The sequence below is a fragment of the Rhinoraja longicauda genome, chromosome 1 (assembly GCF_053455715.1).
Source record: "Rhinoraja longicauda isolate Sanriku21f chromosome 1, sRhiLon1.1, whole genome shotgun sequence".
Lineage (NCBI taxonomy): Eukaryota > Metazoa > Chordata > Chondrichthyes > Rajiformes > Arhynchobatidae > Rhinoraja > Rhinoraja longicauda.
Window position 1 is genome coordinate 62,950,131 of NC_135953.1, and position 21,241 is coordinate 62,971,371.

At 42.5% G+C, this 21,241-nt stretch overlaps 1 protein-coding gene across 4 annotated transcripts in view; it reads left to right on the plus strand.

Moving 5' to 3' along the window:
* Positions 1–21,241, plus strand: part of fryl (furry homolog, like) — a 275,852-nt gene that overhangs the window by 26,139 nt on the left and 228,472 nt on the right. For 2 of the 4 annotated variants that reach the window (XM_078398750.1, XM_078398757.1), the window contains exon 1: positions 1,756–1,995. The exons of 1 other annotated variant lie outside the window; for it this stretch is intronic. In XM_078398750.1, the coding sequence (XP_078254876.1) occupies positions 1,800–1,995 (196 nt within the window). In that variant the 5' untranslated portion in view covers positions 1,756–1,799. Of the gene's footprint in view, positions 1–1,754; positions 1,996–21,241 lie in introns of those variants that run through there. One more of the 4 variants, XM_078398756.1, reaches the window with a different exon arrangement.

Sequence of the window (21,241 nt, forward strand, 5' to 3'; positions counted from 1 at the left end):
GAATTGACAATACTCTTCCAATGTTATAAAGCAAGCTGCGGCTTGCCTGCAGTCCGTCTGTCTTTTGTGTTTTTTGTTGTTTTTGTCTGAATTGTAGTTTTAATATGATGTAGTGTTGTATGTTATGTTTTGGGGGGGGGGGGGGTGGGAGGGAACGGGAACTGTAACATTCTCTCTCCAGAACGGAGACGCGACCTTTGTTCTGTGTCGTGTCTCCGTTCCCGTTGCGGCCTACCACCGGCCATGCACCTGGGACCACCTGGGTCTCTGGTTCGCAGAGCCCGCGGCCCGGACTCACCACCTGCGGCGCTGGCTGCCTGCGGATGCTGCGGGAACGGCTGCGACTCGTCTCCGGAGGCTCCGGCGCGGGCCGCTTGGACGTCAGAAGCCCGCAGGCCCCTGGGTGGGGGCCGACATCGGGAGCTCCGGCAGCGGCAGAGTGTTCGCCCGCCCCGATTCGCGGGGCTTGGGTCGGCCCGCCACGGACCTTTCACCATCCGGCGCGGCCTGAAATAGGCCGCGGGATTTTTCACCGCCCAGCGGGGGCTTCAATATCGGACCGCCCCGACCGCCCCGATGTGGCAACTCCAACAGCCTGACCGCGGGACAAGACGGCAGGGAAGAGAAAAAGACATTCTGGCCTTCCATCACAGTGAGGAGGGACTGGAGGAGACTCACTGTGATGGATGTTTCTTTTTGTTTGGTGTTAGTTGTGATTGTATGTGTTATTGCATTTTTATTGATTAATCTTATTGGTCTTATTGTTCAACTGCGGGTAATGTTTCATTTTACTACACATTTATGTGTATGTAACAAATAAACGACTATTGACTATTGACTATTGACATCCAACATATTGCTGAGCACTGCCATGCTAATACCTGTAAAATTAACTTTTGTATCTAATATGACTCCCATTTGTGATTTTGAATATGTACTTCAGCTGCAAGATGTCCGTTAGATTTAATTGATGGTCACAAAAAGTACATTTCAGTTAGTTCTGAAATGTTTTCTTAACAGGCTGGTAAAGGTCTCACTCAGAAATCTTGCATTAATAAAACAGTTGATGTGATCTTAGGGTGTGTTCATTCAGTCAGCCACAGTTATTTAGCGATAGAGTTGGACTGTAACTGTGGGAAGAGAAACAGAGTGAATGTTTCGGAATGAAGGTTCGGCCTGCCTTGTTTCCAGCGTTTTCAGTTTTTTTAGATTTCCAGCATCTGCATTTTATTAAAATTTTACCTTGTCATGAAGCGGTTTGCCAGTTGAGTGCTTCATTTTGAATAAAACCTGTAAGTTTAGATTACTTTGTTTACATGGCCTTTAAAGTGATGCACCTTATCTCTGGAGAACAGATGTGTTGGAAATATGAGGTTCCACCCATCATGAATGGTTTGAGTGAGGGTGTTTTGCAAGTTGATAAATAGAAGCCAAGTTCCTGTTAATGAACGGATTCCAGAATGCCTGATGTTTCATGGAATTGCATTCATTTTCAGTTCTTTATCCATTGTCAAGGTGGTTTCTGCTAGGTCTACAAACCTGTTAAAATGTACCTTCGAGCTTCTTGTCAATTGGTATACTGTATGGCCTTATCGGTTTGCAAGGCAGGCAATGTGTCTCAAACATTGCTTGATAGCTAAATGTTGACTTGCAGCTTTTGGGCACCACCCAGTTCCCCAATGACATCATTGTGAAATCCAATGCAAATAATCCACCTTTGTGTATTAAGCAAGTTTGAATGAGCACTTGGTGTGTGGGTAAGGCAGTTAAACTGCTGCATTTATTTTCTGAGACTTCATATGCGAGCAATGGATTTTTTGAAGCGAGTGGTGCCTGCTGTTATATCTGGGGAAGTGGTTTTGGATGTTGAGCCTACTGATCGTGATACCATTCCCAGGCTTTTAAAAATGAGACGGTTGAGCCTACTTTCTGTAGGACATACAATGGAAGAAATGAATTCCACAGTTCAACTACATGGACCAGAGCCATCAAAAGGTGCACTTGACTTTTGTATGTTTAATTGTACTAGGTCAGCAATGGGTTGTGTCATAAACCTTTTGGGATTTGTATTATATACTACAGAATGTTAAGATTTAATAGAATTACGTTTGTACCTTGCAGGAAGCATACAAACGTACTTGTTCTAGATCAACTAATTTTATAAAATTGTTTTGGGTGGTAGAAAAAAAAAAGGTGGATCTTGAAAAAGACAATTTTGTCACACAAATATTGTTCAACCTATCTGATCAATTGGTTGACTCTCTTTAGAAATGATCATGAGCTTTGTTCAAACATTTAGGAAAGAAATTGACAAACTTGGTTAAATTGTATATGTTTATTTCATATCTGAAGTTAGATGAACAGATGTATTATTGGAATTTAGGAATTTTAATAGTAGTTTAAAAAACGTTTTGACTGTTATCTGAAAGCATGCTTAAACTAATCTAAATTAATTACCTTAATCCAAACAGAAATGGGAGTGAATATTTGCTTTTGCATTAATTCCTTCTGTTAATGATTCAAAGCAGGCGTTAACTAGCATGTTTTTAAAGATAAACTAAAACGTTTTTACTTTATCTTCCTTAAATTTAACTAGCAATGGGCCTCTTGAACTTTTATAAACAAACAATTATCTGTTTTTTTATTAAAGAATCAGAAATTTGGAACAGGAATTCCAGTTGATTACCTCTGTTATTGGTCTAATGGAGATAAAATATCTTTAGATATCTTTTGGTTAAACTGTTTTCAGAAATATTTGAACATTTGACTTTTGAGTTGGCTGAATAATTTAGTTCTTTCCTGCCAGTAAATAGTATTTCTTATTTTAAAACTTATTTTGTGCCCTTGTCGGTTTTTCCTTCTCGTTACTTATTAATCTTGTTTTGTGTCTACTACCATATGTTTCGACCTTGCTTCAGACTTACTCCATTTTATTTGTTGAACTCTTCTGGCATTGAGAATATCCAGATTTTGTTCACAGCGATCCTCACTCAAGATAATAGAAAAGACCAAAGTGCATCACTATGGTAATGCACCCCAAAATCACCCCATGGAGATCTTCAGAATTTTGAGTGATAAGGGCGCAGAATAATGTTCTCTGCTAGGAAATTTCAATGTCCATCATCAGTAATGGCCCAATAGCATCACAGTCATCAATATCCTCATTCTCCATAATAATAATTCCTGTCTCTGTCTTCAAGGTTTAATTTTTGTTACTTTCTTGCTATACACTTACAATATAAATGTCTAATTTCTGAGCATCCTCTGGTCCTTGCTTGCTGTGAGATTACTAATATGCGAGGTAAGATTTAAAATAGTGTCTTTTAGACAATAGACAATAGGTGCAGTAGGCCATTCAGCCCCTCGAGCCAGCACCACCATTCAATGTGATCATGGCTGATCATTCTCAATCAGTACCCCGTTCCTGCCTTCTCCCCATACCCCCTGACTCCGCTATCTTTGAGCTCTATCTAGCTCTCTCTTGAAAGCATCCAGAGAATTGGCCTCCACTGCCTTCTGAGGCAGAGAATTCCATAGATTTTCTTTTTGTTTCCCTTGTATATTAATCTAAAAAATGTACTTGAATGGATTCTTTAAGTACATGGTTCAATGGTTTTTGCCGACTTAATTTATTTTTGGATGATCTTGACTTCAAATATAATGTAGATAATAAACATGCATAATGCCAGAAGTCCATAGAGACTACAGACATAAGAGTTTAAGAGTGGAAAGAATAGTCGTGTGTAATTGCAACTAAAGAATCATCCCAGGTATGGAAGAAACCAGAGATGAATACAAACTGATCATCAGTGGAGGGTAAGAAAATAACTGCAGATGCTGGTACAAATCGAAGGTATTTATTCACAAAATGCTGGAGTAACTCAGTGGAGGGTGATAAAGTAAACTATCCTTTCCACTGTCCACATTTTACTCCCCTTTCTCCTTAACTTACAGCCTTTTACCTGCTTTTCACTACTGGCTTTCGTCCACTCATCTGTCCATCAAATTCCCTCCCCGCACCTATCACTTGACAGGCTTTGTCCCGACCCTCCTCTTTTCTAGCTTTTCTCCCCTACTACAATTAGTCCAAAGGAGGATCCTGACCAGAAATGTCACATATCCATGTCTTCCAAAGATGCTGCCTGACCCACTGTGTTACATCAACACTTGTTGTTTTTTGTAAACGAGCATCTGCAGTTCCTTGTATCTAAATAAATTATGTAAACAGGTTAACAAAGATTAATGAAAATGTAGGTCCTTAACTCTAAAATACAACAAAATTTGTGTCAGTGATGTAAAACTGCTGAAAATTCAAACATGCATTTACTAGGTAGATGGGGGCAGTAAATATGCATGGATTTAACAAAGAGGATATCCTTGGAAGTGAAAGAAAGGTTGGAGCTGAGATGCGCATTTTTTAAAGGTCGGGTGGGTCAATGTTTTTGGGGGTGTTTTTGAGGAGTGGAGTGATGACTGCATTTGTAAAGGAAGTGGCTTGTACACGAACAAACTGATGATGTTCGTCTGCATGCAGTTGAGGTTGATTAGTCAGTAGTTTGTGGAAATAAGATTAAAGGAACAGGAGGTGAACCTCACGGACTAAGCATACATTACCTCATACATTCCAGACAATGCCATCAGCTGTCTGGTTGCCCTTTCTATTAACTTCTTTATAATTGAATAATACAGTACAAGGAACAGTTTTGAATTATTGGGAGGGTACTGCATCTTTTTTGATTTTTGAAATGTCCTCTAACTCAGCCTTCACTTCGAATATCCATGGTTACCAGTTATATATGTCCACAGTTGCAGATTCACTTGAGGAGGAAGTGTTTCCATTCGATTTTCTGAAAGCTGAAGATTGTTCCAATTTGTTCATTTTTGTTTATTATTGTTCCAATTTCATTGATTTTCAATGGCAAACCAGAATCAGTAAGAATTAACAACACCACTTCCTCCTCAATGTCTGAGTTAGTGCCCCCCTGCTGTGCTCCCTCTATCCCCATGGCTGTGGAGCCAGACTCCAGTGCAATCTTTAAATTAATGGATGATACCACCGTCGTTGGACGAATAATGGGTAAACATGAGTCAGAGCGCAGGAGGTATGTCAATAATATGATTCAATGGTGCCAGGAAACAATCTTGTTTTTTAATGTTAGCAAGACCAAGGAGCTGATTGTTGACTTCAGGAATGGAAAACAGATAGTCCAGATACATATCTTTATCGGCTATCCATTCATTGGCAGGAAGGCAGTGTAAAGAGTCAACATCAAGTTCCTGGGTGGGATATCTCTGAAGATCTGGTCTAGGCCCTGCACGTTATAATAATAATAATAATAATAATATTCATTTATTGTCATTGCAACGAGTACAACGAAATTAAAAAATAGCCAATCCTGACGGTGCGTACAAACATATATGCAATAAATGCAAAAACAAATAAATACATAAATACAATTAAATACAATTATGTTAAGTACAAAGATTTTTTAGTGTTGCCTAGTGCAAAGGTAGTGTTCAGTTCTCGTATGGCCCTGGGGTAAAAACTGTTCTTAAGTCTGTTTGTTCGGGATTTTATCGACCTGAAACGTCGACCAGAGGGCAGATGAACAAACAGACGGTGGCCGGGGTGGGATGGATCTTTTATTATTTTGCCTGCTCTACTGAGGCAGCGTAGGCTGAACAGGTGCTCCAGGGAGGGCAGTGAGCAGCCGATGATTTTCTGGGCCGTCGTGATGACCCTCTGAAGGGCCTTCCTGTCCTTTTCTGAGCAGCTGGCATACCATGTGGTTATACAGTATGCCAGCACACTCTCGATGGAGCAGCGATAGAAGGACAACATGAGCTTCTCCTGCAGGTTGGTTTTCCTGAGGATCCTCAGGAAGTGGAGTCTCTGCTGTGCCTTCTTTACTGTGGTGATGGTGTTGGTAGACCAGGTGAGATCCTCTGCGATGTGCGTACCCAGGAACCTGAAAGCTGGTACCCTTTCCACACAGACCCCATTGATGTAGAGTGGGTCGTAATCTCCACTGGTTTTCCTAAAGTCAATTATAAGTTCCTTTGTTTTGGAGGAGTTCAGGACCAGATTGTTCACTGAACACCATGCTGCCAGCCTTTGGATTTCATCCCTATAGGCTGTCTCATCTCCTTCTGAGATGAGTCCAACCACAGTCGTGTCATCCGCGAACTTGATGATGGTGTTGGTGGGATGGGTGGGGGCGCAGTCGTGAGTGTAGAGGGAGTAAAGGATGGGGCTCAACACACAGCCCTGTGGTGAGCCGGTGCTCAGTGTAATGGTGGAGGAGAGGTGAGGGCCTATTTTGACTGTCTGGGGGCGGTTGGTCAGAAAGTCCTTGATCCATTTGCAGATGGTTTGGGAAAATCCAAGGTCGGAAAGTTTGGTGACCAGTCTGCTCGGGATGACCGTGTTAAAGGCAGAGCTGAAGTCGAGGAAGAGCATCCTCACATAGCTCCCCTGGTGTTCAAGGTGGGTCAGTGCAGTGTGAAGAGCAGTGTCGATGGCATCCCCTGTAGACCTATTTGCTCTGTAGGCAAACTGGTGTGGGTCGAAGGTGGGTGGGAGGCTGGCTTTGATGTGCTGCAGGACCAGTCTTTCGAAGCACTTTGTGATGACCGGTGTGAGTGCTACCGGACGGTAGTCGTTAAGACTGCTGATGACAGACTTTTTCGGCAGTGGGATGATTATGGCGGACTTCAGGCAGGGAGGGATGGTGGATTTTAAAAGGGACAGGTTGAAGATTTTTGTGAAGACCTCAGATAATTGGTCTGCACATTCCCTCAGCACTCTGCCCGTCACACCATCGGGGCCTGCAGCTTTCCTGGGATTCACTGCTCTGAGCACGCGCTTAACATCATACTCCTGCACAGTGAAGGTGTTGCTGTCAGGTGCTGGAGAGGGTGTAATGTCTGCCACTGTAGCTTTCACCTCGAAACGAGCAAAGAAACAGTTAAGTTCCTCAGCCAGCGAGGCGTCGCCGTCGGCAGTCGTGCGGTTGCTGGTCTTGTAGTTGGTGATGTGCTGGATGCCTTGCCATACCCGCCGTGGGTCATTGTTGGAGAAGTGGTCTTCAATCTTCCTCTTGTAGGACGCTTTGGCATCCTTGATGCCTCTCTTCAGGTTGGTTCTAGCAGCACTGTATAGAGCTCTATCACTAGACCTGAAGGCGGTGTTACGGTCCTTGAGGAGAGACCTGACATCCTTTGTCATCCAGGGTTTTTGATTTGGGTACAACCGGATGCGTTTGTCGACGGTGACATTGTCAACACAGTTTTGGATGTAGCAAAGTACAGTTGATGTGTACTCCTCCAAGTCCTGATCCTCAAAAATATCCCAGTTGGTCCTTTCGAAGCAATCCTGCAGCTGCGAGGAAGCTCCTTCAGGCCATGTCTTAACAGTCTTTATGGTGACTGGAGCTTTCCTCCTGAGTGGGGTGTATGCTGGGGTTAGGAATATGGACAGGTGATCTGACTGCCCCAGGTGTGGTAGTGGTGCTGACCTGAACCCCTTCTTAATATTTGAGTAAACCTTGTCTAGTGTGTTTTTCCCCCTGGTAGCACATCTTATGTGTTGTTCAAGTTTCGGGAGAACTGACTTTAGGTCTGCATGGTTGAAGTCCCCGGCTATGATGTGGGCTGCTTCTGGATATGTGCTCTGTTGTGAGTTTATTGCACCGAGCAGGTAGCCTAAAGCTGTGCTAGCGTTAGCATTCGGTGGGATGTAGACTGCTGTTACTATAACCCCTGTAAATTCGCGAGGAAGGTAAAAAGGCCTGCATTTAACTGTTAGGGACTCCAGATCAGGAGAACAGTGGCTATCTATGATTTGGATGTTAGTGCACCAGTTGTTGTGCACATAAATGCATAACCCCCCCCCCTTGCTCTTACCGGAGTCGATGTTTCTGTCCCAACGAAACGCTGTACGCCCGGCTAGCTCAATGGCTCCGTCTGGGATAAGTGGATGAAGCCATGTCTCTGTTACTAAGAGAATGCAACAGTCCTCCACGAGTTTGTTTGCTGATATCAGCAGTTTTAGTTCGTCCATTTTGTTGATGATGGATCTGGCGTTGGTGAGGAACATGCTGGGTAGCGGTGGTTTGTGTGGCTGTCTCTTTAGCTTGGCAAGTATACCGGACCGGCATCCTCGCTTTTGCTTCCTGTTTCTCCTCCGCCTGCGACGCCTGTTCGCGCCGACAACTATCCACGGAGCGCCCGGTGTCCTGGCTATCTCTTCCGGTATATTTCGCGGGTGTGGAAATTCGCGCACAAGGTCCCGATTGCACTGGAATCCGATGATCAGAAGGTCCTTTCGGTTGTAGGTAGGATTTGCCTGATTTTCCTGGTTTGCATGACTAAAATTGACTAACAGACATAACACAGATAACACACATAAAACGCACCGAAAGGGAGAGCTGTGAGCCGCTGCGTCCGTGCGCGCCGCCATCAATGACACAAAGAAACCTTATCAACACCTCTACTTCCTTAGATTATGGAGACTTGGCATGTAGCTAAATGCTCTAATCAACTCTGCAGTCGAGAGCATTCTGACTGGTTGCACCATGGCCTGGTTCAGTAACTCGAACATCCAAGATTGAAGGAGGTTGCAGAAAGTTGTGTATATTGCCTAATCCATCATGAGTATTGATCTCCCCGCCATCGAAGGAATCGATGGGACGTACTGCTTAAAGAAACCAGCTATTATCTGCAAAGACGCACACCACCCTGGACTCGCTAGAATGTGCAGGTGCCTGAGTACTATTACCATCTGGTTCAGGTACAGCTTCTTTCCAGCAATCATTAGTTCTTGAACCAAACTGCGCAACCCTAGCTCAACAACAAACTATTATGGACTTTATGTAAATAGCACTGCCGTCTGATTTGTGTTATTATGGTCTGGTTATCTGAGTATTACTGATGATTTATTGCATTATTGATAATTGCATATTTATTTTTGTGTTGCTGCATGAATGTGCCTGCAAAGTAAGGTAAGAATTTAATTGTTCCATTCCCGGGGCATCTGACAATTAAATACCCTTCCGTGACAATCCACTATTCTTGATTATAAATTTGTAGTGGAATGCTTACTGAACCTACCATGATTTTTTTTTTTAAAACAGTTTTTACTAAGGAAATTTAAAAGGACCTTTGATCCAAGAGCAATATTTTGCTACAAATTAAATTTGCTAATCTGAATGAATTAAAGAACTTTGCTCTTGTAGTTTATGTCCATTTTGCAAAACAGAAGGAAGAATACAGAAAAACTGCAGAGTTTTTGTTGTCTTACCTAAAAGAGGATATAGTAGTATTGGCGATAGTCCAAAGGAGATTTACCAAGCTAATTGAAGATACAATAGACTGCAGACGTTGGAATCTTCACCAAATGTATCTCTGCCTGAAACGCCATCCGTCCATTTCCCTGCAAGATGTTGCTTGACCTGCTAAGTTCTTCCTGTGTTCTTTACTCACCAGGCTAATTCCTGGGATGAGAAGGTTCTTCTGTCAAGAGGGCCGGAGAGTTTGGGTTTGCATTCCTTGGAGTTGTGAAGAATGAAGAGTGGCCTTATTCAAATGTTTAAGATCCTAAGTGGGCTCTGTAGGGTAGAGTTTTTCCACTTTTGGGAGAGTCAAGAAGAAGCTACAAAATAAGGGGCCAGTCATTTAAAGCTGAGGTGTGTAGAAATTTCTTCCTCAGAAGTAGTTAATATCTGGAATTCTCTGCCTTCTGAGGAAAGTATTCAGTCCATAATGTCTTAACAAATAACTTTTCTTACCCATCTTGTGCCAAAGTCTTAACTCCTACACTATTGTCTTGTTTGGGGTATGGGGAAAAGGCAGGAACGGGGTACTGATTGAGAATGATCAGCCATGATCACATTGAATGGCGGTGCTGGCTCGAAGGGCCGAATGGCCTACTCCTGCACCTATTGTCTATTGTCTATCTATTGTTTGCATTGTGTTGGCTTATTATCTGCAGTATTTACCTTGGGTCTTCATTCAATGGTATGGGGTGATTTTCCGATGCCAAATGTTATTTGTAAATGTGGTTGATGAAGAAACATAATCTACAGCAATTGGAATCTCATCTGTGGGTCTGAGGTTGGTTTTGGTTTCAAAAACCAACTTTATGGACTAAGTACAATGTCCCTGGCTGACTCAACAGTGTGGTAATGAAATAGTTTTGCAGTGTCAAAAGTGCCACCATTTACATTAAATATTAAACCCACACCCAGTGTATACTCTCAGACATTTTGAAGAATAGTAGATGAGTTATCCCATTTGATAGGGTTAGCTCAGACATTTTGAAGAATAGTAGATGAGTTATCCCATTTGATAGGGTTAGCTGGTTATTACTACATTTAGCTTTTTAGTGAAATTTTGATGTGTACAAATTGGTTGGGTCATTTTCTACATTACAAGATGCTAAATCCCGCGATGATGAATGGTATGTTTTTCCTTTTCCAGCAATTAACATAAGGGCTTTAATTTAGTTAATTCCACTTCCATCGTGCTACATTTCAACAGATTGCACACAATGTAGAATAATGTGAGTGCTGCATTCTGTTAGGCTCAATTGTCTGGCTCAATGCCCGGCATGGTGGCACAACGGTAAAGTTGCTGTCTTGCAGCACCAGAGACCTGGGTTCAACCTTGACTTTGATGGAAAATATGAGGTTACTAACGTTTTGGAAAGAAAAATTAGAATGGAAATTGGTATTTATTGGGAGTGCTGGTGCAGGATTCCCAAAAAGTTAATTTGCAAGTTGAATTGGTAGTAAGAAAGGCAAATGCAATGTTAGCATTTATTTCAAGAGGGTTAGAATACAAAACTGGGATGGAATGCTGAGGCTCTATAAGGCACTGGTCAGGCTGCATTTTGAGTGTTGTGAGTAATTTTGGGCACCATATCTGAGGAAGGAGGTACTGGCTCTGGAGAGGTTCCAGAGGAGGTTTACAAGAATGATCTCAGGAATGTGTGGGTTAACATATGATGAGCTTTTGACAGCACTGGGCCTGTACTTGCTGGAGTTTAGAAGGAAGAGGGGGGGACCTCATTGAAATTTACTGAATAGTGAAAGGCTTGGATAGAGTGGATGTAGAGAGGATGTTTCCAGTAGTGGGAGAGTCTAGGACTAGAGGTCATAGCCTCAGAATTAAAGGATGTTCCTTCAGGAAGGAGACGAGGAGGAATTTCTTTAGTCAGAGTCAAGTCAAGTCAAGTCAATTTATTTGTATAGAATCTGTGGAATTTGTTGCCACAGAAGGCTGTGGAGGCCAAGTCAATGGATATTTTTAAGGCAGAGATAGATATTCTTGATTAGTACGGATTTCAGGGGTTATGGGGAGAATGGGGTTATGAGGGATATAGCTCAGCCACGATTGAATGGTGGAAGACTTGATCGGCCGAATGGCCTAATTCTGCTCCGATTACTTATGACCTTATGACTTTTATCAGAATGAGAATTATTGCAGTATAGAAAGAATAAAAGGGCCTAATAGCACATGAAACACAGAAAGATAGTATGTAAATAAGAAGACGGCAAGTACATAGGAAGGTATTGTGCAAATTTGCATTTATATTAAAATCGTATCTGATAACTAGTGAAAGGTATACTTGGCTTTACTCAAAGTTATATACTGGCAGTCACACTTTGCATAGTATACTGCTTCTCAAAACAAAGTGATCAGTCTCACATAGATTCATGGCTCCCCTTTGAGAATAAATGTCACTTTTCTGAACATTGGACCTAGGTTTTCTCCATGATCCCAGGTTGTTCCAGGGTTAGGTAAGGAGTTTCCAAGACTCTATCACCTCCCTTTTCCTGTGGCTTCCAGTAAGATGAATAATTCTGTCCAAATCTGACCTATTTTGTCTGTCATCGTCCTTACTGGCTTCCACGGTGTAACCTCCATTTTCCACTGCAGCAATGGTGTTGCATCATTGTTATTGGCACCAAGCCAAAGATCATACAAAGACCTTTTTCTCTATTGCGCTCACATGCACAGTCTAACCACATGCCTTCTTAGGCCTCCGGATACCTCTTATTATGATTATCATATCAGTCAGCTCATTTGCCTTTCATGGAGGCAGTGGATAACAATGGAGATATATTTGGTGTAGATCCATTGTTTCTGATCTCCCTACAACCAGATGGCTGCAGTCTTATTCCTTCCACTTGAGATCAGTAAAGCTAATTAATTCCAATTGCATTGCCGTTGCTTAGTGAAGCCAAGAGAATGTTACATTGGAGTATTATCCGTTACATCGGACCAGTTGATCATATGATCAGTCAATCACAGAGACTCACTCTTTCATTTGAGCCATTATTAATCTCCTTACTTAAATTTTTTGAACATTCCCGGATAACTGCATAGATCATACTGGATCTTCTATTGTTAAATGAGCTCCTGGCCAATTTGGCAGGAGCCAGGGAGAATAAATTGGGAGTAGTTCTTATTGAGCAATTCCACATCTGACATGTGAATGAGGTACGAAATGAATACTGTGCATCTGTATTCACCAAGAGAATGGCATGGAGCACAATGAGATCAGTATAGAGAACACATTTGCAAGGGCAGTTTGAGATCAAGAAGGAGCTGGTGTTAGTGTTGAAGTACAGTAAGGTGAATAACTCCCCAGTGCGTGATGGGATCTATCCCAAGCTATTGAGAAAAGCAAGGAGATTGCAGGGCCTTGACCAAGATTTTTGTAACTTCTCCAGCCACAGTCACAATCTTGGAGAACTGGAGAGTAGCCAATATTGTACTTTTGTTTAAGAAGGGAAGCAGAGATAATCCAGGAAATAATAGGCCAGTGAGCCTCACACCAGTGGCAGGGAAGCTATAGATGAGGATTGGGATAGTATTTTCTCTGATTTGGAAGACAATGGACTAATTATGGACAGTCAGCATGGCTATGTCCGTGACTGGTCATGTTTAACAAACTTGATCGAGTTTTTTGAGAAGCTGGCAAATCTAATTGATGAGAGTAGGGTGGTGGATATTGTTTACATGGATTTTGGTGAGGCATTTGATAAAGTCCCTCATGGTAGGCTGATCCAGAAGATTCAGATGCAGGGGATTGGGAGTAAGAACTGGCTTATTTTTAGAGGACAGGGTTGTGGTGGAAGGGTGTTATTCTGGCTAGACCATTGGAGTTGTGCAGTAATCTACACGGTGACCTCTGTTTACGATATACATAACTGACTTGGACATAAATGTAGATGAATTGCACAGCACTGAGTATTGTGTGCATTTCCCGCCATACATTACCAAAAGGATGTAAAGGCTTTAAACACAGGAGGTTTACCAGAACGTAAACCTCCTCTGTTGGTAATTTGGTAAAGGTGTAGGGTGGCGCAGTGGTAGAGTTGCTGCCTTAGAGCGCTTGCTGCACCGTAGACCCGGGTTTGATCCCGACTACAATTGCTGCCTGTAAGGAGTTTGCACGTTCTCCCCGTGACCACGTGGGTTTTCTCCGAGATCTTCGATTTCCTCCCACACTCCAAAGACGGACAGGTATGCAGGTTAATTGGCTTGGTGTATGTATTTAAAAAAATGTCCCTAGTGTGTTTAGGATAATGTTAATGTGCGGGGATCACTGATCGGCGTGGACTCGGTGGGCCGAAGGGCCAGTTTCTGCGCTGTATCTCTAAACTAAAGTACACTGAACTAAAATTGATTGGTGATTTTGCAGACGGCACCAAAATTGGTGGAGGTGCAGACAGTGAGGAAGGCTGTCAAAGTTTACAGCAGGATATAAACTACTGAAATGGGTGGAGACATGACAGATGGAGTTTAATCTGAGTTTGAGTGAGATGTTTTTGACTCTTGACTTGGAAGCTCAAATGTAAGAGGAAAGTATATGGTTAATGGCAAGACCCTCCACAACATTGATGTGAGAGGGAATTAGGGGTTTAAGTGCATAGCTCCTTGAAAGTGGCAACACAAGTAGATAGAGTGGTAAAGAAAGCATCAGTACAGCACAGAAACAGGCCCTTCAGCCGACAATATCAGTGCCAAACACATGCAAAGAACAAATCTTAGCCTCTACATAATCCATATCCCTAAATTCCCTGTGCATCCATATGCCTATCCAAAAGTCTGTTAAATGCTACTATCATTTCTTTCTCGGCCACCACCCCTGGCAGCATGTTCCAGGCACTCACCACCCTCTGTGTATATGGAAAAAAAATTGCCCCGCGCATCTCCTTTAAACGTTGCCCATCTCACCTCAAAGCTATTTTTTTGCTATTCTTGGGAATAAGGTTCTGACTGTCAACCCTTTCTATCCCTCTCATAATTTTATATACAATTAAAACACGGTGGACCAGTTGGGCCCAAAGCTCTCCTGCATTGGTCTAGCACCCTCCCCTCCCCCACTCCTCCCTCCACCCCTTCCCTCCACTCACCCACTCATCCACTTCAACCCCCCTTATCCCCCCCACTCACCCACTCCATCCTCCCCTCACCCACTCCACCCCCCCCTCAACCCTCCGTAAAACTCCCCCAAACTACTCCTGCATTGGTCTAGCACCCTCCCCTCCCCCACTCCCCCCCCCCTCACCCACTCCATCCCCCCTTATCCCCCTCCTTCCTTCCCCCATTTCATGGCTCAAATGAAAGAGTGAGTCTCTGTGATTGACTGATCATATGATCAACTGGTCCGATGTAACGGATCACTGTGGCAATGGAGATGATCAAGGATACAATGGTCGGTATGGGAAAGGGATTTAAAATGGTTAGCAACCAGGCGCTTTAGCAGGCCTTGGCAGACTAGGTCGAAGTCTGAAGTAGGGTCTCGACCCGAAACGTCAACCATTCCTTCTTTCCAGAGATGCTGCCTGTCCCTGCTGAGTTACTCCAGCATTTTGTGTCTACCTTGGCAGACAAGGCATATGTTTGGTGAAACGGTCACCTAGTCTGTCTCATTAATGTAGTTGATGTCACATCAGGAGTAGAAAAATGCAATATGTGAAGTTGGAAGGGGTGCGTGAACCTCTGTATCACCTGGAAAGGCTGCTGGGCTCTGGATACAAGTGAGAGAGAAGATGGAGGGAAAGGAGTTACATTTCTTGCAGTTGCAGGGGTGTGTTTGGGGAAGAAGCAAGTTGGTTGGGGTAGGATGAGCAAATCAAGGAGTTGCGAAGTGAGTGGTCACTGAAAAATGTCCTTGCATAAGGAGGTGTAGTCAACATAGCTGTGGCAGTTATGTTTATGTGTGAAAAAGTGGTAAATGGGGTATTTGTTTATTTTCCAAAATGCAAGGTTAAAAAAAGACAGGGGTTGTGACGTATCTATCCAGGGATCTTTTTGGTTGTAAAATATGATGACAGCAAGACTAGACTTGTTGATTTTCCTTTAATCATGGCCTTCATTTCCTCAGGCCAACATTTAGTGTCCATCCCAACTTGACTTGGGAAGGTTACTGTGATTTTCTTTGACAGATGCAGAATATCTGGTGAAGGTACTCTTATTGCTTCTCTGTAGGGAGGTTCAGTATTAAAACTCTGGAAGGGTGAAGGGATAGTGATACATTTCTAATGCCAACCATCTTCAGTGCATTTGCTATAGTCATATTACTCTTTGCAAATAATTCTAAGATTTCCAGATCTGAATTAACCTTGCTCTTTGATTCATTGTGGCACTTTTTGTGGTCTGAATCAGTTTTGTACTTTGATAAGCACCTTACTTGGATCAATAATGACGATTAGATGGTACAATGACATAGATTTCCCATCGTTCTGATTTAAACTTATTGATTTTCTCCTCTTTATTGGCCCTGTTTTTCTTTTTCATGTCATTGTAGTTTTTAGGCAGTTTGTCTATTGTTTGCAGTTATGTTGTTCAAGCCAGTCTTATTTTTATTTTTCATCCCTCTGATGCCACTTGTATTTTTAAGTTGCCCTATCGCACCAGAGACCTGGATTTGATCCTGACTATGGGTGCCGTCTGCACAGTTTGTCTGTTCTCCTTTTTGGTTTTCTCCGGGTGCTTTGGTTACCTCCCACACTGCAAAGACCTACAGGTTTGTAGGTTAATTGGCTTCTGTACATTGCCCCTGATGCGTAGGATGTCGAAAGTTGGGTAATATAGAACAAGTGTATGGGTGATCGTTGGTCAGCGTGGACTCGGTCGGTCGAAGGGTCTGTTTCCGTGCTGTATCTCTAAACTAAACTCTAAACTAAACACGAAGATAGACACAAAAAGATGGAGTAATGCAGTGAGTCAGACAGCATGTCTGGAAAAAAGGAATAGGTGACGTTTTGGTTCAAGACCCTTCTTCACATTTGTTTAAATCCCTTTAGGAATTATTCTAACTTGTGTTTAAGTGGTTTATATAATTTGTGTATTGATCCTGGCAGTGAGGGCAGTGCAGCATTACTTCTCACCTTCTACCAGTCTCCTCTAATGCCTTTACCAGATATCGTAAAAATCTGTTAATCTGGCATGATTGGAACTTTAGCGGTGTTGGATTATTAGATGTTCTATTAATAAAGACACAAGGAACAGGGGAAAAAAGGTGGGAGGGCTGGGTTGTTAGGGGAAAAAAGGGGGCGAGTGGTTGGTTTGTTACAGCGTGTAGAGAGGTCACAACCTGAAACGCCACCAATTTATGTTCATCAGAGATGCTGGCTGAACTGCTAAGTTGCTCCTGAACGTTTATGTTTGTTTTGTTTCATTAATATTCCAGTATGATTTACTTTTTAAAGCTGTTAGTTGCAGCAAAATATATTTTTCAGTGAACCTGGTAAAATTAATGGGAGGGTCTTAGAATAAAGGGGAGGCCATTTAAAACTGAGGTGATAGAAAAAAATTTCACCCAGAGAGTTGTGAATTTGTGGAATTCTCTGCCACAGAGGGCAGTGGAAGCCAAATCACTGGATGGATTTAAGAGAGAGTTAGATAGAGCTCTAGGGGCTAGTGGAATCAAGGGATATGGGGAGAAGGCAGGCACGGGTTATTGACTGGGGACGATCAGCCATGATCACAATGAATGGTGGTGCTGGCTCGAAGGACCGAATGGCCTCCTCCTGCACCTATTTTCTATGTTTCTAGGGTGGGAGACAAGGCTATAGTAACTTTAGTGGAGTGTGGAAGAAGGAATCGGGTAAGTCTCAAGGGAGAACTAAGAGAACCAGGGGAGGGAGTGCCTTAACAGGGCTGCCAATAGAATGAAGGGAGCACAGGAATTAGCATCCGGCGAGCCAGATGTTGAATAAATGGGATTACTGTGTACAGTAGTTGAAAAGCTGATTATCAGAGTATTAGAGAAATGTAGAAACAAGGAACTGCAGATGCTAGTTTTTCAAAAAGTGCTGGAGTAACTCAGCAGGTCTGGAGAACATGGAGAGTTCACATTTCGGCTCAGGTCCAAATTTTCATTCAATACTTTGGGATATGCAAGTCCAATTTATAAACCTATGTTTTGCTGCAGCAAACAACACAACATTCTTCATGCAAAGAACTACAATTTGCCCAAGTGCCTGTAGCACATTTCATCCACCACTCTTGAATTTATGAAATTTTGCTGTGGAATGCAACCCTTTCAATAAATTGAGGAGTCGCTAAATTTTCTTCAGTTAGTTTTCAAAATGTTTTAATATTTTTGTGTGGATAAGAGGAGGAACATTCAAAGGGGCATCATCAGAATGACATGCAAAACAGTCTTTAGATATTTGGCATTTGAGAGAAACAATTATCTAACAATTGAAGTTGAATTCTCGTCATACCACATTGTTGTAGCTTTGGAGCAGAAATTTACTGTTAAAAACTTCGTGGGGGGGGGGGGGGGAACAACTTATTCTTAACTACAGAGCTGGATGCTTCATACCGGAAAGAATTTATAAGAGTAAATGACAAGCAAATCCTCTTTAAAATGACCTGATTCTAGCTATTTTAAAATCCAGATAATATTATAAAAAATATTATTAATTCGACTGCAAACTGTTCGCTCACTGCCTGTTAGTAACATGCAGAAGGCAACAACAGTAAGTTTACGATGTTTGCAAATAAGTTATATATTTATTTATTTTTTGCACATATTTGATGTAAACAATGGCTTGTGTAAAGAATGTTTGTACTGAGTTGATAAGGTATTTATAAATATTACCACAGTATGCTTCTGTGCTATGGAATATTGCTGTCGATTTTTAGAAGCAACTTTCAGTTTAGCTGGAATCTTTAATGGGTAGACACAAAATGCTGGAGTAACTCAGCGGGTCAGGCAGCATCTCGGGAGAGAAGGAATTGGTGACGATTCGGGTCGAGACCCTTCTTCAGACTGAAGAAGGGTTACGACCCGAATCGTCACCAATTCCTTCTCTCCCGAGTTGCTGCCTGACCCGCTGAGTTACTCCAGCATTTTGTGTCTACTTTCGATTTAAACCAGCATCTGCATTTTTTTTCCCTACGAATCTTTAATGGAGTTTGCTCAGATCGTCAGTGAGAAATCGTATACCACAGATGTTAGAGATCCGGCACTTGCATGCTCCCTATATGGTTTATATCAAGTTTAGGTTAGCAAAATCATATTTGTGTATATAAATCTCCAATCACGTTTTTTTTTGTGGGGGTGGTGTTGGAATCAAACTTGTATTTTTAGATTTTGCTAGAGTTGATTGTTGAGTTCTGGAGAAATGTTGTTATCTTTTGCTTATTTTCAACAGACATTACGATTCCTGGCCCAGACAATTATTTGATTTGTTATCTTTGACTGGAAATGCCCACAGATCTTATTGAGCATCACAATGGATCGTGATCACTTCCTTACACAATGCTCCAATATGTAATTCATCAATTGCTCTCTAGCCAGGAGAGTGCCCGCATACAAGTAAAATGACACAAACTGAAACTGGCACCTTCCTTTTCAGATGTGCCTCAGTCATTAATTGGATAAATTTCTGAACCATGGAGTTTGCAGAGGAGAGAACATATGACTTAAGTTCTCAGTGGGCATAGAAATCTGTGTGAAAGAGAATAGGTGGAGGAACTCAGTGGATCAGGTAGCATCTGTGGAGGGAAATGGACAATTTACATTTCTGGTCCAGAACTTTCATCTAGACTGAAAGAGTAGAGGGGAAGTAGATGGAAGGAGGGGTGGTAAGAGTCAGATGGATTCGGGTGAGGAGAGTTGATTGGCAGATGGAGAAGATAGGATGGAGAGTAGGAGCCTGGTGGGGTGATGTGGAGAACAAAGGGCAGCTGCTACTGGAATTCAGATTCCAGAATGTGCAGCCTTTTGTTCTGTACTTATCACCTCCCAGTCTCAACCACCATCTCCGCTTTCCGTCAGCCGAGATGAAAAAGCTCAACCCAACATATCCACTGTCTATTTTCCTTCACGTTACTCTTTGGCCTGCTAGATGGGGCATGTTGGTCGGTGTGGGCAAGTTGGGCCCAAGGGCCTGTTTTTATGCTGCATGATTCTATCACTATGACCTGTTGAGTTCCTCCAGCTAATTTCCTTTGAGTCATCTTCAAATTTTATTACCGCCCCAGTATCCTGGAATCTATCACAGCATTCCAAATGTGCCTATTTTTCCTGAATTTCTGGTTTGAGTCTCTCTAATCAAATTTCTACTCTGCTACGGCACCAAAATGTATAGGATGTAACAATCCTATAGAGTACAGTGTGCTGGTAAATTACTCAAAGATCAAATGCAACAACGCTTGAAAAATTCCTTGCCCATGACTGTCAAAATGGCAAAGGAGTATTTGGAATAGATTTGAAAACTTCAAGACCATTCATTGGGAGTCTACAGAAGCTGTGCTTAAGCAACAAAATGAACACTCCATCTCAAACTGCCCATCTTCTCTGTTATCAGGCTTCTAAATGGTGCTTTCATAATCTAGGGTACTGTACAGTTCATGTAACAATACTGTACAATTCACCATTGTGGACATTGGACTTTATGTGTGGATCTGGTGCGCTGCAATATTCTGCACTTTACTCTACACGACACACATGAACAGGTTCTTAAAACAGACAACAACACAAACAGTTAAAGGTAAACCAAGCAAAGCTTTAATTATCGTCAGACGGGAGTGGGGGGATCAGTGCTAAGGGTGTATGACCATACTCAGCACTCCCCTTGCTTCCACTCAAAGATACAGCATTTTCGCTGCATTTTTATACAGAATTTGCAGCCAGGATGTTTAACACATTTCCTTCAAATCAATCACAAACTGTATTGAACACAATATACATGACACCCTTCAGTCATAAAATATTCCACACAATAAGTCATTAGTGATATCCTTATCATACCACAGAAGGTCTTGTTTACACATTCCCACAAGTAGTCAACAGTTAACCACATTCTAATCTTAACGAGAGTAATGTCCATCGTCTTTTCCAGACATTCTTCCCAGGCAAAACAGGATATACCGTCGAACAAGCTTTAGGAATCACATGGTTATGTCCTGCCTGGTGCAATTTTGCAAACATCAGCTATTCAGGACCCAAAGTTTAGGCTTATCCTGTTCATTCATTCTACCATTTTATTATTTCTGTGGTTTCCAGGGATTGTAAGTTTCAGCTACCAGACACATCCTTATGAGCAATTAACATTCCTACACTAACAACAATATAGAAGCTCCAAAAGCATACAAGCAGGTTTGCAGACAATGGCCAAGCATTCCATCATGCAAAGTTAATAGCCATTAACTCTTTCACAGGTAAGCAATAAAGGGGTATGAACCATGGCATCCGAGTTGGCACCGACATGATGGGCCATCAGGTATGTTCCTGTGCTGTAGTTTTCTATGTTTTTTTACTACTTCGCAACCGAATGGGATCACACTTACTTTGTTCTTTTCTCAATTATTGCGAGCAAATTGTGCGCAGTTGCTTCCTTTCCACCAGCAACATGCCTGAAATTCAATTGCGAAGATGGCGGCGCTGCCCTAGCAGCTGCGGCTTACCTGCAGTCCATTTGTCTTTGTGTTTTTGTTGTTTTTGTTGTCTTAATTGTAGTTGTGATGTGGTGTTTTTGTGTTTGTGTACTATGTGTGTATGTGGGGGGGAGGGGGGGAACTGTAAAATTGTAATATGTGTCCCTTCCGAACGGAGACCCGACCTTTGTTTTCTGGGCCGTGTCTCCGTTCCTGCTGCGGCCTACCATCGGCCCAACTCCTGGAGCTGTCGGCCTCCAGGGCTCAGGTTCGCAGAGCCCGCGGACCGGACTTACCATCAGCGGAGCCGGCCGTCCTCGGAGGCTGCGGG